This window comes from Chanodichthys erythropterus, chromosome 2 (genome assembly GCF_024489055.1).
Source record: "Chanodichthys erythropterus isolate Z2021 chromosome 2, ASM2448905v1, whole genome shotgun sequence".
NCBI classification, from domain to species: domain Eukaryota; kingdom Metazoa; phylum Chordata; class Actinopteri; order Cypriniformes; family Xenocyprididae; genus Chanodichthys; species Chanodichthys erythropterus.
Genome location: NC_090222.1, coordinates 35,960,319 through 35,978,842, shown reverse-complemented (window position 1 = coordinate 35,978,842; position 18,524 = coordinate 35,960,319). Strand labels below are relative to the sequence as shown.

At 38.9% G+C, this 18,524-nt stretch overlaps 1 protein-coding gene across 1 annotated transcript in view; it reads right to left on the bottom strand.

The window, feature by feature from the left end:
• Window positions 1–689: 689 nt before the first annotated feature.
• Window positions 690–18,524, bottom strand: part of LOC137029633 (collagen alpha-1(XXVIII) chain-like) — a 39,004-nt gene continuing 21,169 nt past the window's right edge. Inside the window, exons 13-34 of the mRNA XM_067399270.1 lie at window positions 14,274–14,342; window positions 14,025–14,093; window positions 13,873–13,941; window positions 13,548–13,616; window positions 12,087–12,155; window positions 11,913–11,984; window positions 11,744–11,812; window positions 10,694–10,765; window positions 10,517–10,585; window positions 8,540–8,608; window positions 8,397–8,465; window positions 8,200–8,268; window positions 8,018–8,086; window positions 6,705–6,773; window positions 6,558–6,626; window positions 6,252–6,332; window positions 6,064–6,099; window positions 5,205–5,241; window positions 4,569–5,123; window positions 3,171–3,235; window positions 973–1,192; window positions 690–871 (exon numbers count right to left, since the gene is read on the bottom strand). Of these exons, the coding sequence (XP_067255371.1) occupies window positions 690–871; window positions 973–1,192; window positions 3,171–3,235; window positions 4,569–5,123; window positions 5,205–5,241; window positions 6,064–6,099; window positions 6,252–6,332; window positions 6,558–6,626; window positions 6,705–6,773; window positions 8,018–8,086; window positions 8,200–8,268; window positions 8,397–8,465; window positions 8,540–8,608; window positions 10,517–10,585; window positions 10,694–10,765; window positions 11,744–11,812; window positions 11,913–11,984; window positions 12,087–12,155; window positions 13,548–13,616; window positions 13,873–13,941; window positions 14,025–14,093; window positions 14,274–14,342 (2,217 nt within the window). The remainder of the gene's footprint in view (window positions 872–972; window positions 1,193–3,170; window positions 3,236–4,568; window positions 5,124–5,204; window positions 5,242–6,063; window positions 6,100–6,251; window positions 6,333–6,557; window positions 6,627–6,704; window positions 6,774–8,017; window positions 8,087–8,199; window positions 8,269–8,396; window positions 8,466–8,539; window positions 8,609–10,516; window positions 10,586–10,693; window positions 10,766–11,743; window positions 11,813–11,912; window positions 11,985–12,086; window positions 12,156–13,547; window positions 13,617–13,872; window positions 13,942–14,024; window positions 14,094–14,273; window positions 14,343–18,524) is intronic.

The window sequence follows — 18,524 nt, the reverse complement described above, 5'->3', positions numbered from 1 at the left end:
AAAAGTAACTAAATATGAATAAGATTCCCACGAAAATGTTTTAAAACAAATATGGATTTCTATAGGACTTGTGTATATTGAAGTTTAACTTCTGCATAATGACACTTTTGCATTGTCCCAGATTAGTCAAAAATGAATGATTTTTCCTCTTCTTCCAGGGCCCGGACTGCTGTGCGGATTTTGCGATATCGTTTCATTATGTGAAACCTGCAGACATGTACATGTTGGAGTATTTTGCACATCACCTGCGACCATTTGGATACAAGTACAGATTCAACACTATTCAACAAAACAGCACCAGTGAACTTAAACCACATTTCAAATACAATAGATGAAAATAAAAAACACAAAGATGTTTAATGTGACCAAAAACCAGTATTCATGAGAACATTTGATGGAAGAAGACTGATTACTGATTGTTTTTCTGTATGAATATTTGTTCATTGCCCATGAAGAAAGAGTTTTTTGTTGGTTTGCTCAAAATAATGTCTGAATGTCACTGCATTAGATGACAACATATATCAAACTACTTTTAATTTTTCTGAGCCATGTCTTCTATATTTCTTTAAAATTAAAGACACTGTTTGATATTTTGCTATATAATGCAGTCTCAATTCAATTTAGGTGTGCCAAATACTTTTTGTGGCCATTATATATGCAAATATACATGCATTTATAGTTTCAGTGCTTTAATGATAAGACATTTTCACACAGGATTTTCTGCAGGTCTTTTCACTATCAAATCGATTTTTGTTGCCATTGCAACCTCCAAACCAGAACCGAGCACATAAATTGGCCTTACGATCAAAATACCATTTAACAACATACTCTTGACATGGACCGGGATCCAGAGGCTCTAGGCACCCCTCCTCTGAGAGAGAGAGAAAATAGAAAGATTAAGGTAGTTCTTTTGTTTACAGAATTGCTATTATTTATATTGTATCACTTTTGAACAGCTGTATGAGCGTTTACCTGCGGTAAAATCATTCTGTTTGAGTAGCGACGGGTCAGTTGGTCTGCGTGTCGGAGCAGTCCTGTATGTGCCCTGATACCGCCGGTCCAAAGGCATGAAAGGGAAATCTGGGAGGAGGTTCAGTTCATCTCTATCCAAATATGGTGTAATAGTGCTGACAGGGACGTGCACAGGGGGGTTGTTCAGGTTGCCCATATGCCCTTCTTGACTCACGTTGCCCTTCCGAGGTGGAAAAAAATAAATGTAAAAAAATTGTACAATAAATGCAGAATTTCACGTAGGCCTAGATTTAAAACAAACAAACAAACAAAAACAAAAACGCAAAGCCTCATTCACTTCCATATTCGGGCACCCGTCCGAAAGTAGGGGAGTGGCCTTTTTTTTAGGTCAGAGCAACTGCCCCTCAAAATTCCTGTGCACGTCCCTGAGTGCTGATAATGTCCGTGTCGTCTGATTAAGGATTGTAGTAGTGGGACATACTGACGGGTCCAGGGTCATCTGACTGATTGATTTAGTGTAATATAAATATTTCTTCATAACTAGTACTTGGATAATAACAGTAACTAAGATTGACTAAGTAAGATTGAGTCGTTTTGATTTTAGCCTCAAGATTTTTTTTTTTTTTTTTGTCTACTAGAACAGTCCTGCAGTTTAACAAATTATTTTTTAAAATAAAAATATTCCAAATATTGTAAGCTCTTAAAGCTGCAGTCCGCAGTTTTTCCTCTTTGTCGCCATCTCTGTTTGAAACCTGCGATTGCAGTCATATGCGGAACAGTTATCTGTACGTGCGTTGTGCCTCAGCACAGCTCGTCAACGCGGATGAATCTAATGCTTGCTGTCAGTCACCAAACCGGTGTGGATACTGAACTTCAGAATTACAGATTCTACGTCTTGAAAGTATGACCAATATAAGAATTTTCACTGGAAAATATCATCTGAACAAGTAACATGTCTGCCACTTTTGTTCTGACCAACTGAGGAAAAAAGCATTAGGCCTACAATAAATCACGCTGCCAATGAAGATTAACTGACGATCGTTTAGCTCGGATCATGCCAAACCGTGCAATTTATTATTACTGTTATATTGTTCTCAAATTGTTATTGTTAACAACATCAGCACTGCGTGACTGTGTATTTAGTGTGTATTAGGGTTACCTGTAGATTTCAATTTCTGTATCCACTCCACAGTCCATGTCTTTTGCTTTTTGGCTACGGCTGAATCTCCAGTTGTCATTGTTGATTGTTATTTGGATCTTTCTGGATTACAATCCGCCATCAAAATGATAAGTTTAATTATTTCAGCTGCTGTGAGAAAAGGCTATAAATGTGCCGCTACCGGCAGCTTCCTCACATGATATAACTGGCTAGCCTCTCGACAGGACTCCTTTCTTTGTTTACGGACGTGACGTAATGACGCACAGAGGAACTGCTGCATGCTTGAATTTCCCGCGGAAATCCGCCATGTCGCTTTTATTATAAAAAAATTATTACAAGCTTACTGTTGTGAATCGAGACAAGATAATTAGATAGTTTTGAACACTGGCTGGTTATGTACTTGTTCAAAAGTTGATTTTGGATCATTTTTAACCAAAAAAAGTTGCGGACTGCAGCTTTAATATGAAGTCATAAAAATTGCATGCATAATAATAATTAGAAAAATATAATAAATAAATAAATACATTTATAATATATAGATGTCACACTAATAGCATTATGCAATTCATTTACTGTTTCATTTAAAAATTCTGCTATTTAAAATTAAATAATATAAAATTAAAATAATAATACATAATAAATGCATTTATTATAATGAAGTCACACTGCAGGATATTTATTATGTAATTTCAAGAGCAGAGCAGTTGAAATAACATAATAAATATCCTGCAGGGTGACATTTTTGCTAACATGGTGTATATTTCAGACCAAATATGCCCCATTTAGTTGCATTTTATTTTTTAATTAATTAAAGTGTCAGTTTCTCAATTAATATGAAGTCATAACTGCATTTTTTAAAAATAATAATAAAAAAATGATAAATGCTGGAATTTTATGTCAGTTTTAAAAATACATTTCTAGTTTAATTTAGAAATTCTGCACTGCAGTTCAGCAATGAAAAGGCCTCAAACAGCAGCTCTTAAATCAAATATGACTTTTTAACTAATGGTCTTGTTGACTGAAGTGTGTGTCACTCTACCTTGGAACTGGAGGTAGTGCCATCAAAGTTCTCACAGACCTTTTGGAGCAATTTACTTTCCAATTCTAGACCACAGAGACAGAAAACATGAATTTAATTAATGTAGATGATCCTGTAGCTCTGATGAGTCAAAGTCTAGGGTTTGATTACCAGGGAACTCAAAGTTGCTTTGGATAAACACATCAGCTAAATGTGTATTTTAAGGCATTCTTTTTATATTTGTATAGAACGTTTGGTGGTTTTTAAAGGTGAAGTGTATTATTTTTGTTGATGCTAAAATACTTTCTTCTGTCCCAGTTCAATGTCCAAATATAAAGCCCTTTAATGGGATTGTTCAAAATAAACATTCTGCCAGCATTTATCAGAGGGAAAAAAAAATATAGGCGAATAACACTGATGTAGAAGCACTTAACCCTGGCCGTAAGCCTAAACTTGACATAAACTGTAAACTTCTGATTGGTTGATTGGAATATTGTTGTTGGAAAACATTGATCAAGGAACATGTTGTACTTGGTTAAATCACATTCACCACATATACACCTACCCCAAATCCTACCCGATAAACATTTTATTCCTAGTAAATACCCTTTAGCCACTTTTCCACTTATCTAATATTTTCTTCATTTTTATTTAAAATAAAGGCTACTCTGAACTGATGTGATGGGAAAAGGGAAAAGAATGAGTTTGGAAAAAGGCGGATTTCAACTCGGGTCAATCATGTCAAAAGTTACCGCCTTTCTTTTGTAAGAAGTTAGAAGTATTTTGTAATTTTGTCTGGCCCAACCAGACATTGGTGGGCGGAGTTAGTGTAAATAGTCTTTGCCAACAACCCTGTTTCCACCAGATATTAAGATGTGTTTTGGTCAGTCGGATCACAAGTGGACGAGGGAGACACATACCCATTGGTGGGTAAATGTATGGGTTTTTTCAGATCTTTCGATTGAATGGACAAAATAATGTTGAACGCTTTGTGTGTGTGTTAGAAATCAGGAATGGGGACAGAACATTGTGCTTGGTACGCATTTCATCTTCAAACCAAACTTGGGTGTTTAACCGACAGTTTAAATCCTGTCTGGCTAGTGCACTTTCCATAATGTATATGCATTAGATCAATAGGTGGAGAGTAGGCTCCTTTAGTGGCTGTTCGATCACATTCGACCACTTGAGCGTTTACACTGCGAAACCAATCCGGTGGAATGCGTTTTTGACTACCTCTGGAAGTGGTTGAAAGTGGAGAAGCTCAAAATGTTTTACACCCCATTTACACTTGTATTTAAGGTCATCCACTTGTGATCCGATTGACCAAAACACATCTTAATACCAGGTGGAAACAGGGCCTTAGTGTAAACAGACACTCCATTCCATTAAATTGTGTGAAATGAATGCATTGTGACATACCAAGAAGCGTTCTGAAGTCTTCTATGGGAAACACATGCTCCTCAGTGGGCAGGGATGCTATTGACTTCAGCTCCTTCATGAAACGATCATATTCTTTCTCACTTTGATTCACCACCCCTATAGCGAACATGGTGATATTGGCTGAATGAGCCTCTTTGACCGCATCTGCCAGCTTCACCGTGTCATTAGGATCTGTCTGGCCATCCGTAATAACCACCGCCACTTTCTCCACACCAGGGCGAGCAAAGCGGAAGATCTCATTGGCCTTTCTGATGCCACTTCCTGTGTAAGTGCCCTCTCCAATATAGGGCATCCTGCGCACAGCTTCTTTCACTTGTTCCTGAGTTAAACTCTCATTAATGCTTGTGACCAACCGGTCATTGTTGCTGTAGAGAACGACCCCTACACGCGTCACCTCTGGACTGACTGACACGCGGTCGATCAAGGTATTCACAAAGTCTTTAATGACTTCAAAGTTTTCCGGGCCGACGCTCTCAGAGCTGTCAATCACAAACACCAGCTCAAGAGGTTTTACTCTGCATCTCCGGCCACAACCTGAGAATCCAGAATAAATTTTGGTGTAATTCATCACAAAGCACTCAAATTTAGAAATAGATCTGCAATTTGATTACTTACCACAAATAGATCTGATTAGAGTGATTATTTCCTCTTTCTGCAAAATACATAAATCTCCATTTTAGGGTTATTACTGTCACAGTTCCCTCTGTTCCCGTACTCCATTTCCCATGATCCTCCTGTTTCCACACCTGCACTCACTTCCTCGTCATCTCCTCATAATCATGGATTACCTGCACCTGTTCCTGATCATCTGCACTCCCTTTATAATGGACTCACTCCCTTCACTCCTTGTCTGTTCTTATGTTTGCATATGTGTTTTGGATGTAGTGTTTCTCTTTCGTGTTAATAAATACCCCTTGATTGTGGAAGTCCATGAATGCCTTTTCTCTACAGCACCAAACCGTAACAATTACTCAGCATTATTTGAATATCATTTATATACTATGATGATATTAATGTTTTAAATTAGCTTTTATATATGTACAGTTTTTACTTTAATTTCAATTTAAGATTGTCATTTTGTTAATTGCTTGTCATTTGTTATATTTAGTTTTTTAAAATCTCATTTTATCTTTAAATAATAATGTGTGTGTCTTTCTACTTAATTTCACATTTCATCACTTGTCATTTCTTTGTAATTATTTGTGAAATTTAGTTGTAATTGGATTACCAAAATGAGCAGTATACACTTGGAATACTGTATCATTTGTGGAATCACTGTATCAAGTCATTTTTTACCAAAAATTGGTCTACAAATTCAAACTTGTTTTTTTATTTTCCAACAGTTACATGATGGTGGTGAGGTCATGCAACAACAGCATAACATATTGCAGTTTAAAACTGTCATTTTTACATTGGAATAAATTGGACCTTTATTGACAAAGTAGAAAATTAATTATTTCATCTGTGCACATACCGTGAGACCAGGTTCTCCTTTTGTTCCTGGATTACCCTGCGATTCAAAGAAGGCATAATGTTGTGTTACATGTAGTTAAATAGAGGTGTTGATTATAGTGTTGTCAGTGATCATAATACTCAGTGATTAAAGAGCCTAAGATGAGAAGTTTTTCAACTAATCTAAATTTCCTTCTCAGTTCTTCTCACCGGGGGTCCTGTAAATCCTGGTTCTCCCGGGCTTCCTCTGTCCCCTTTGCGTCCTTGTGCTCCTGGTATCCCACGATCCCCCTACAAACAGGGCAATTACATCACATTTGTGGTCATGTTTTTTTCAAACATGACTTGATGTGCCTTTTTTTTGCAGGTAATTGTCATTTTTGGAGTTAAATCACCATCTTTTTTTAGTTTTAGTTTGGAACAGCATGAGGGTGACTTATTTTTGGGTGAAGGATTCCTTTAATGCTAGCTGTACAAAATATGAATGCATGACAGTGGCTATAAGAGTCTCCTCACCTTCTGTCCCGGCAGACCCTCTCCAGGGAACCCTCTTGGCCCCTGTATACCCCGATATCCAGAATCACCCTGTACAAACAGAGTAAAGTGCATGTGATTTAAACATTTCATACTGTATCCTGTTGATATGCCTCTGATTCCTGTTACCTTTGGTCCTTGTATGCCCTCTCCTGGTAATCCTGGAGGACCAGCTGGACCAGTCTGACCAGTGGAGCCCTGCAGACCACAAAACACTTCTGAGCAAACCTGAACAGTAAAGCTTTGCTGAGCTTCTTGTCTTGAGACATTTCTCTTCCATGTGGTGCCATTGCTGACAGCATGAAATGGGAAAGAGTTTTAACACCCTTAACACCTGCTGGACACCTGTGTAATGAATAGTTAGACTCACCTGTGGTTGAATTCTTGTTAAATTAGACATTTGTAGTCTAAAATTTAGCTTTGCTCCAGAGACTTTTAGTGGGGTTTACTCGTTTTTGCATCAACCTAATTTGAGTAAAACTGATATATTAAACTTAGTCATGTCAACATTTTGGAAATTGTTTTTGTGTTCATTGAGATATTGTTCAAAATGTTACTTTTCAAAGGGGGTGTACTCATTTAAACTGAGCACTGTATATATAATATCTATACACCATTCTTGTTTTGGGGGTTGTCTCATTGTTGCCCATCTAGTGAACTTGTTAATTTCATTAACACCAAAGTGGCTTAAACTGATTAACAAGCCCCTCTGCTACTTAACTGACCAGATTAATATCCAAGGAGTTTAACTGACTTGATGCTATTTTCTGATTAAAAAGTGTTTCTTTAATTTTTTTCGAGCAGTGTACATTCATATTCCCCTTTGGTGCTTGACCCCTAATGACTCATCTAACAGTGTACTGTGACTCTGTGTTGATTATGATATGTGTATATGTATATAGTGTCAACCTCAGACATTACACCCACAGATCATTGGCTGAACATCTGATGCATATGGCACATACAATGGGAAACAATTTGGGAGTTTCAAAGTCATCATCTGATTGGTTGAATTCTTCAGTATTTCTGGGAAGTGTGTGTCACATTTTATAACATCCACCAGGAAACAAACCTGTCTTGATGCCAAACCCCCTCATGGAAGAAGAATGCCATCATGTTTACAACTATGACAATGAGCACTTATCGGGATCAGCTAAACTTTAGATTTAAGTTCACAGCACCATTGTTGTGCCATTGTTGCAGTAAACGTGATATTCTTGAATTAAATGGATGCTGGTCTATATGAATTTACATTTTCATGCACCTAAACATTATGCTGAACAAAGCAAAGTGTGATTGGTTGCTTTGCATGTCGGTCAGTCAGTTGTCCTCTTGGGACTGCTATGGAATCTAGATCTTCTACCGTCAGTCTGAAGGTCTGGCTATGTGAGACTAATATGTATTCTACATGCAATATATGTAGTTTGAAATATATTTCCCACCTTTGGGCCCACCTGTCCAAGACCTGGTGGTCCAGCAGGCCCTAGGGGACCTGGATGGCCTCGATCCCCCTGTGACAGAAAATATCAATTAATCAAACAAACACTCTAATAGAATAATATTTTTTTAATGATTAAAATTTTTATATTTTTTGAAGAAAATGGGAGGGATGCAGTCAAATTACCTTTGGTCCAGGTAAACCAACACCCTCTGGCCCAGTCTCTCCTGTAAGACCTGGAAGACCTGGTAGCCCCTATAGATCACATGAGCAACACATATGCAGTCTGTTATAATTCCATTTGGATTATTAGATTAAATACAGACTATACAAATATAACTATGATTAGCATGAATAATTTTCTTTGTAATGTTAATATTTACAGGTAGGCCGGGATAGCCTTCTCCCTTCAGCCCTGGTGGTCCAATGGGTCCTTGTAACCCCATTTCACCCTAAAGACAGACAAAATGGATTATCCCAATTACAAAAGCACAGTTGTAGGTTTCTGCTGGGAAGTCACTCTTACCTTCGGCCCTGCGATTCCTATCCCTGGTTCTCCAGCTGGTCCTGGTGGACCAACTAGCCCTGGATCTCCCTACAGCAAGTTGAACATGGTATGAGATCTCCTGATGTTGGTACACATACAGTGGCTCCAAAAAAAACCTTAAGCTACATTTAAAATGTATCAATTTCCTCACACAAGGTTTAGAGGAAGCGCTTCCCTCCATCATATCATCTGACCAAACAGGTTTTTATTAAGAATCGTTATTTGGTCTTTAACATTAGATGACTTTTGAATATTCTTTATAGCTCCTCTCCACCGGCACACCAGAGTTAGTGCTTTCTCTGGATGTGGAAAAAGCATTTGACCGGTTGGAGTGGGGTTATCTTTTCAACACACTGGAGAGGTTTGGATTTAGTCGTTAGCTTATATCATGGATCAAACTTTTGTATACGTCTCCGTTGGCTGCCATGTGCACTAATAATAGAATATCTGGTTATTTTGAGCTTCAACGTGGCACGAGACAGGGATGCCCTTTGTCCCCACTTCTATTTGCAGTCGCAATGGAACCACTTGCTTTAGCTTTGAGACAAAGAGCTGATATCAAGGGTATTCAGCGGGCAGGATTGGAACATAAGGTTTCGCTTTATGCGGATGACATGTTATTATACCCGTCACAATCCCTGTCAAGTCTTCCTAAATTGGTGACTCTACTTACAGAATTTGGCAAAATATCAGGCTATAAGCAGGATCTATGAATTACTCAGCATGTATGATTCAACACCTTTAAATTCACTCAAAAATAAATAGGAGGCAGATTTGGACAAAATAATCTCAGAGTAAGCCTGGCACAAATTAATACAGGGAATTTTTTCATCATTGATTTGTCTTAGACATGATGTAATAAAATTTGTTAAAATTGTACACCATATGCATTGGTCTAAAGTCAGACTTTCTAAGATTAATTTAAATCTAACATAGATTCCACATGTGATAGATGCAGGCAGGCTCCTTTAACACTACTGCATATGTTTTTAAAAGTAAAATTAAAATATTGGCCTTCTGTTCTCTTTTGGCTAGAAGACTGATACTGATTAAATGGAAAGACCCTTTTCCACCTATATTTAGTCACTGGATAAGGGAAGTCATGTACCATCTTAAGCTGGAGAAAATTAGGTATAGTCAGAGGATCTACTGGGGCATTTTATAATATCTGGCAACCTTTTTTAAATGTTGTTGAGGGAATGAAAGCAGACAATATGATATTGTAAAAGAAAGAGGGAGGGGAATATTATTCATACTTACTTCATGCTGTTTATTTATAATTATTATTTCTTTATGGATGTACGATCATGTATAGTATCCTTATGTTTATGCCTGGTGTTTGGGGGATGGGTAGTTTTCTATATCTTTGTTCTCTCTGTATAATTTGAAAACAATAATAAAAAAAAACTTTGATCGAAAAAAAAATGTATCACTTAATCTTTATTCCCTTTTTTAAGCAAGAACTGTGAAAAGAAACTTTTTATTTTCATGAATTATTCAGTGATTACAATTGTTTATTATTAAGTCAGTCTTTCTGGGGTTGAACAATTGTCTAGGTGTTTTAATGTTGACCATGTGTACGTCTATTCTAGGTCACCGTGATTTTTGCCAAATAAGGCATGTTCCTGAATCAACCTCTTGTTGATCCTAGAACAACATTCCTGTCCAAAAACAGTACTAACCCATTCCCTACCCCTAAACCTTACCTTACCCATAACTTATTCCTAAAATCAGAGGGAAATGATAGGTGAATAAGAATGATATAGAAGCCTCTAACCCTGCTGTAAGTCTAAACTTGACAAACTGTAAACCTATCAAAGATGTTGGTCCATGTTCTACTTGGTGAAATCACATTCACCATCCATTGGAAGTGTTTTACTGTGACCATGATTTTTACTTTTTATTTAATTTTACTGATAAAGCTTGTGTTGAACCAGGAACATTTCTTTAACGTACTTTAGCTCCTGGTATACCTCTTCCTGGAGGCCCAGGAAGACCTGGTAGTCCATCGTTCCCTGGTTTTCCCTATTTTAAATAAAAGACACTGTGTTAGCAGCAGTGACAGAGACATAGGGCTTTTCTTGACATAGATTTTTGTTTGTTTGTTAATGTGAATGAATGAGTTGTTTTCACCTTTGCCCCTATTGGCCCAACTGGTCCCATTGGTCCTAGTCGGCCTCTGGAGCCCCTCTCCCCCATATCCCCCTATTGAAGATTGAAGATTATTGAAGATACAACCCATTTAACCCTCTGGTACTGTTCATTTGGGAGTCACACTTGTGTTGTTCATGGTCAAAAGTGACCAAACACCTGAAATCAGGGCTCTGAACTGGTTCAAGGAACGAAAACGAAAACTGAAATTCTGAAAAATTCTGTCTTTCAAATGATTTTATGGCCACAGACGTTAGAGCCACAGGTCTGTAGTCATTTAGTCCAGTAATTTTGTGTTTCTTTGGAACGGGGATGATGGTGGAGCGTTTGAAGCAGGAGGGGACTTCGCACAGCTCCAGTGATCTGTTGAAGATCTGTGTGAAGATCGGGGCCAGCTGGTCAGCGCAGGTTTTCAAACAGGCGGGTGAAACGCTGTCTGGGCCTAGTGCCTTTCTTCTTTTGTTCTTTCTGAAGACCTGGCGCACGTCATCTTCACTGAACTGAATTGCAGGTGTGGTGGAGACGGGGGTTACAGGAGGTGTGAATGGTGTTTTTTCAAACCTGCAATAAAACTCATTCAGATCATTTGCCAGTTGTTGATTCTCCACAGAGCTGGGGGATGGTGTTTTGTAGTTGGTGATGACTTTCAGACCTTTCCACATTGAAGCTGTGTCATTAGAAGAGAACTGATTCCGAAGTTTATCGGAATAATTCCTCTTTGCCACTCTAATCTCCTTTTTCCAGTGTGTATTTCGCCTGTTTGTACAAGACTCTGTCCCCATTTCTGCGACCATCTTCTTTGGCCTGACGGAGCTGGCTGAGTTTTGCAGTGAACCAGGGTTTGTCGTTATTAGAAGCTAGATGAGTCCTGGCAGGAATGCACAAATCCTCACAGAAACTGATATATGATATAACAGTCTCTGTGAGCTCGTCCAGATCAATGGCAGCAGCCATTGATGTTATTACACACTGCAGGGTTATTACATAGTGTTCTATATATTTTTAATATAATAATTTCAGTAGGCATGACACCTTGTCTCCAGGTAGGCCTCTTCCAGGAGGTCCATCTTGTCCTTTGGGCCCTGGTAGGCCTTTATCACCCTGAAATAAACAAGATATCATGCAGTGTAATATTATAAGACATGTCAAATGAATGTTTTGGATGCAAAGTTATACATCACTAACATGCTATTAAGAGCACCTTTGGTCCCATGGCTCCATCTTCTCCTGGTTCACCTTGTTCACCTGGTAATCCTTGGAATCCAGGTTCACCCTATGGCATCAACCCATAAACACAACTGTAATTTAATTACTTGATACTTTATTCTGTTCTTTCAGGTCACGTCATAAAAGTTTAATTGAAACAACAACCTACTTTGGATCCTGGTTCTCCAATTCCTCTTTCTCCAGTGGCTCCAGGATCTCCAGGGAGACCCTGTTCTCCCTGAGAGCAAACAAAAAGAAAACACAGTGGGCCTCATTTATAAAATATTGTACAGAAAACATCCTAAGTTTGATCTTACAATCATTTCTCAGATGTGTGTATGTGTGATTCATAGAATGAACGTACCCACAGAAAACGAGATTACGACTCTTTCAGATGTGAAATCTGTAAATCTCAAACGATCTTGAACTTGCACTCAGCTGAATGGTTTTAGTTCTACGCATTGTAAACAACACCTAATTAATGTCATTTACATATAAAAGATCACCAGTCATCGTCCAAATCCTTGGTGAGATGCAAGAATAGCTTAGATTTCCAAAAACCTGCATTAATCTGACCAGGAAAAGTGCGTACGTCTGCTCAGACCCTGACGTGGCTCTAAGCGTGGCTTTTGCACGTCAAAGACCATTTTTTACAAATATGAGCATTGCCGTGGATTTAAGTATACACACACTCGAAGATCAAATCTGTGCATACATACACTTTGTAAATGAGGCCCAGTGTCTATATATCATAAGTCTGCAATTGGTAAGATTTTTGTTGTTGTTATTTTTGACAGAAGTCTCTTCTGCTCACTAAGGCATTTATTTGATCAAAAATACAGTAAAAATGGTAATAATGTGAAATATTAATAAAAAAAATTAAATAAAAAAAAAAGAACTGTTTTTATTTGAATATAATTTAAAATGTAATTTATTCCTGTGATTCAATGCTGGATTTTCAGCATCATTACTCCAGTCTTTAGAGTCACATGATACTTCAGAAATCATTCTAATATGCTGATTTGATTCTCAAGAAACATTTCTTATTATTATCAATGTTGAAAACAGTTGTGTTGCTTCATGTTTTTGTAAAAATCATGACACATTTTTTTTTAGGATTCTTTTAAGAATCAAAAGAACAGCATTTATTTGAAATAGAATTTTTGTAATAATGTAAATGTCTTTACTCTCGCTTTTGATCAATTTAATGCATCCTTGCTAGGGCTGGGCGATATATCACATGTGATTGTCACGCGCATTGTGTCATTAAAGCCGGTTCCCTGATAACCGCTAAATCGCCATCACCTGCTTTCACATGGAGCATTTAATAGACAGAGCCGTAGTTCACTGACAAGCCACGCAATATCGCGTTCATATCGCAGATGAATCGCCTTCGATAATGAACGCGATATTGCGTGGTTTGTAAGTGATCTACGGCTCTGCCTATTAAATGCCACTCCATTTGAAAGCAGGTGATGGCGATTTAGCGGTAATCAGGGAACCGGCTTTACTGACGAAATGCACGTGACAATCGCATGCGATATATCCCCCAGCCCTAATCCTTGCTGAAAAAAACTATAATTTCTTAAAAAAAAAAAAAAAAAAATATTGTATAGAAGTGCAGTCTTACCTTTGGACCCATGAGTCCTATCCCAGGATTCCCTCTCTGACCAGGAGGACCAGCTGGTCCCTGAATCCCCTTTAGATATTGAAGGTGACAATTAAATGTTTCCAATTGTTTCAAAAAGTAATAGCACACTCCTCAACACGCTGCATGATTTGAGGAATCATATTGTTTATGAATATAGAACAAAGAGTTTTTTCTTAGGGTTATGGATTTGTTTAAATCACTAACACTATAAGCATGTATTGAGAACATGAAGCTTGCCTTAACTAGCACCACTAGTACAGAAATATTTGTATAAAAATGCTTAACCATAAAAATAACAAAATACTTTCTCTCCTTGAATTCCCCTGCCAGGCATTCCTACTAGTCCAGGTGATCCAGGAGGCCCCGCGTTGCCCTAAAAGGATGGATACAGGGGCTAAATTTAATGCAAAATGCCATTCATATGGCCAACTAAAATCTCACACAACTGTAACATACCTTTTCACCTTTGACTCCATAACCTGGGGGTCCACGTCCACCAGTAGGGCCGACATAGCCACGGTCACCCTAAGACACAAACACAAAACAGATTAAAAAGTGATATTTACATGAAGAACCTTTGATATCCATGGAAACTTTCAGTTTACCAAAGGTCCTTTATAGTGAAAAAAAGATTCGTTCACTTTCACTGTGTCGAAAAGAGCAAAAAAAAAAAAAAAAAAAGGAACAGCAACTGTATCTGCTCACCTTTTGACCAGGAAGTCCCTCGCCTGGAGCTCCTGGGTTCCCCTGCGATCCTGGTAAACCTGGAGGACCCTTCATTGATGCATGTATCATTATCTCATTATCTATAGATGCATGTTTTAAAGTCATACAAGAGGCTAAAACAGTAACAGTAAAATATGGCTGCCTCGGTTTTGAGCTCTGCAGTACTTATACTATTTTTGTTAGTTGGTCCCGTTTTAAGTAACTTTTTTTCTGATTAGCTTTACTAGGAACAAACTCCTAGACATCAGAAACAGCCCACCAAACCACTGCAGAATTTTGAGCATTAATAATTTACTGGACATTCACAGAAACCTGGTTAAATGGAGCCATTCCGGACTGCGAGTTACATCTAACAGTCTTCCAGCTGTTCAAAGCGGATCATGTCGTCGAGTTATCCGGGAAAATGAGAGGTGGTGGATTATGTTTTTATATCAACAAAGGCTGGTGTACTGATGTGACAGTGTTAAAGAAGTTTAAGTTAGTTAGTCTGCTGGACGCAAGCTTGAAGAACCCAAGTGTATTTTTATTTACAACAAACAAATTACAAAACAAAGAAAGACTTGACGGGACTTGGTACAAAAAAAAAAAAAGGAACTCACCAACATTGGTTACATGGACAATACTTGACAAAGAACAAGGCAAACATGTGCTTTAATGCACAAGGACTAGTCACTAGACGAGACACCTGTGCACACTCAGAGAGCCATGTTGGTGCAGGCAATTCAGGGCGCCATAAAGGTGCAGGCATTTCAAGGGACCATGGCATTACAGGTAGCTCAGAAGGCCTCCATGGCCATCTCTGGATGCTGTTCAGGGGCTGGAGCCATCACTGAACTCTGGCCAGGGGCTGTAGAGGATGCATGCGTGGTTCAAACACACATGAAAGCCGTGGCTATAATAGTCAGTGCTGCACAATCTGGAGACTCTGGCATGGTGACCGTCTTGACTGAAGCCTCTTGCATGGCGGACATCTTGGCAAGAGGCTCTGGTGTGGTGGCCGTGACGTGAAGAAGCTCAGGCTTGGCAGGCCTGATGAAGTGAACAGTCTCTGGCTAGACAGGCATGATGTGAAGAGACTCTGGCTTGGTGGCCATGGCGTGAAAAAACTCTGGCTTGGTAGTCATAATGTGAACAGGCACTGACCTGGCTGGCATGACTTGAAGAAACTCTGGCTTGGCAAGCATAACATAAAGACGCTCAGGCATGGCATGAATAAATCCCGACATGAGTCAGGACATGAAAACACTTTGGTCCAAGTCAATATATTCCTCAAGGGTTTCTGAGCTATTACTGTCAGGCATTAGATAACTCAAAAACCCATTAAGTCCACTGAGAAAAATGCATTTGAGGGCAGCATCATTAAAGCCTGCCTGGAAACAAAGTCCACAAAAGTCCTCAACATACTCCTCAATGGTATAATTACCTTGTCGAACCTGCAAGAGGCAAACTGCTGGGTTCATTGTTTTGGTCAAGTATTCTGTAAGTTAGATAGTCCACTGGAGGCAAGCTTGAAGAACCCAAGTGCAGTTTTATTTACAACAAACAAACAAATGACAAAACAAAGAAAGAGTTCACTTGGCTTGACTTGATTTGGTACAAAACTAAAACATGGAACTCACCAACAGTGGTTACATGGACAATACTTGACAAAGAGCAAGGCAAACATGAGGGCTTTAATGCACAAGGACTAATCACTAGACGAGACACCTGTGCACACTCAGGGAGCCATGTTGGTGCAGGCAATTCAGGGCGCCATAAAGGTGCAGGTATTTCAAAGGACCATGGCATTGCAGGTAGCTCAGAGGGCCTCCATGGCCATCTCTGAATGCTGGTCAGGGGCTGGAGCCATCACTGAACTCTGGTCAGGGGCTGGAGAGGATGCATGCGTGGTCCAAACACACATGAAAGCCGTGGCCATAATAGTCAGTGCTGCACAATCTGGAAACTCTGGCATGGTGGCCGTCTTGACTGAAGCCTCTGGCATGGCGGCCATCTTGGCAAGAGGCTCTGGTGTGGTGGCTGTGACGTGAAGAAGCTCAGGCTTGGCAGGCCTGATGTGAAGAGATTCAAACTTGGCAGGCGTGAAGTGAACAGTCTCTGGCTAGACAGGCATGATGTGAAGAGACTCTGGCTTGGTGGCCATGGCGTGAAGAAACTCTGGCTTGGTAGACATAATGTGAACAGGCACTGACCTGGCTGGCATGACGTGAACAGACTCTGGCTTGGCAAGCATAACATGAAGACGCTCAGGCATGGCATTAATAAATCCCGACATGAGTCAGGACATGAAAACACTTTGGGTCCAAGTCAATATATTCCTCAAGGGTTTCTGAACTATTACTGTCAGGCATTAGATAACTCAAAAACACATTATGTCCATTGAGAAAAATGCCTTTGAGGGCAGCATTATTAAAGCCTGCCTGGAAACAAAGTCCACAAAAGTCCTCAACATACTCCTCAATGGTATAATTACCTTGTCGAACCTGCAAGAGGCAAACTGCTGGGTTCATTGTTTTGGTCAAGTATTCTGTAAGTTAGATAGTCCACTGGAGGCAAGCTTGAAGAACCCAAGTGCAGTTTTATTTACAACAAACATAAACAAATGACAAAACAAAGAAAGACTTCACTTGGCTTGACTTGACTTGATTTGGTACAAAACTAAAACATGGAACTCACCAACAGTGGTTACATGGACAATTATTAACAAAGAACAAGGCAAATATGAGGGCTAGAATGCACAAAAACTAATCACTAGACAGGAGACAGCTGTGCACACTCAATCAATGAACCAATAAAAACACAGGAATTATATGACATGATCACATGGGGACAAAGGAACACATGATAACAAGGGGCACATGGCAAATAATAGCAAACATAGCAATGGAAAAATAAACTTATAATAAACCATGGAAAATGAACTTAATACCAAAACAAGACATGACAAGAAGATGTGCTCAAATGCCACCTTGTATCCGATGCACACTTTTGCACACTTTTTAAAGGTGCCCTAGAACCCTTTTTCACAAACAGGAACGCGGTAGTTAGCGCGCTTGGGCGTCAACCTGTGAGATCAGCCTCCTTACCTTAAAGTGTCAAATTTCTCTTCTTCTGAATAGATGGTTTGGCTTGAGTTGTGTTCAGGCATGATTTATATACCATCGACCTGTCTTAAAACGTAAGCTCGCTTTGATTGTTTGGAGATCAAGTGTTTCTCCGTTCGAGAGCGCATTTCCTATTCACATCCATGACAAAACAGTCGATTATTTACGAACGAAAGCTCACAGAAATGTGAAAATGGTCTCATTTGAAAGAAAATATCCTAATCTAAAAGATGATATATTGTGACTGATTGAAGCAGCCCTTATCAAAGTGCAGGGGTCGATTTCTGTCTTTACAAAACTGCCCCCGCACTTTTGAAAAGACAGAAATCGACCCCTGCGCTCCTGTCATTAACACAAGACCAATCGCTATCTAGAATTGGATGGACAGATAGTATTCATTCAGCAGGACTTTTCCTCTGCTGTAAAAGAGAAACATCGGGGTTCAACAAAATGCATGGTTCCGATTCAACGTGGCACTCGCTTTCACTATGCAATTCCTAGCCATGTTCTGATAGCCATCACACATGAGGGTGAGAAACATTCTTTTCATTGCCCGCCAGAAGCCCAGGCTTTTTTGAATGGTCTCCCTTAATCAATTTTACTGTATGATACTGAAAATTGACTTCATTCTAATCATATTTTTATAGTTGTTTTTCTAGAGGAATATTATTCTGGGCTTTTGACCATTTTTGTAGTTACTGATTTTTTTTTTCTTTTTTTTTTTGAAATCATGGAAGTGGGAGTGGGTGGTTTAAAGATGTTTAACAGTTTTCTTTCTGTACGTTTAAGTTTAAATTGTTGAAATTACACTTTGTGTTCTCAACACCTATCATGCCCTTTTTAAACCCAAATAATAGTTGCCTCTTTTCAAACTATTCTTATCCTTTATTGGGGTAGGTCATGAGTGATATTAAGATTGTGTCATTAAACTTCAAAGGGGTTAACCATGTAATTAAGAGACAAAAAATAATTTCTTATCTTAAAAGGGAAAAAGCTCAGATTGCTTTTTTACCGGAAACCCATTTGACCGAGACATGAAGCCCAGATGAGGATGGGTTAGTTAGGTTTTAATACTCACAGTAGGGGAGTTGCAATCTTAATTTGTAAGAAGTTACATTTTAGGTTT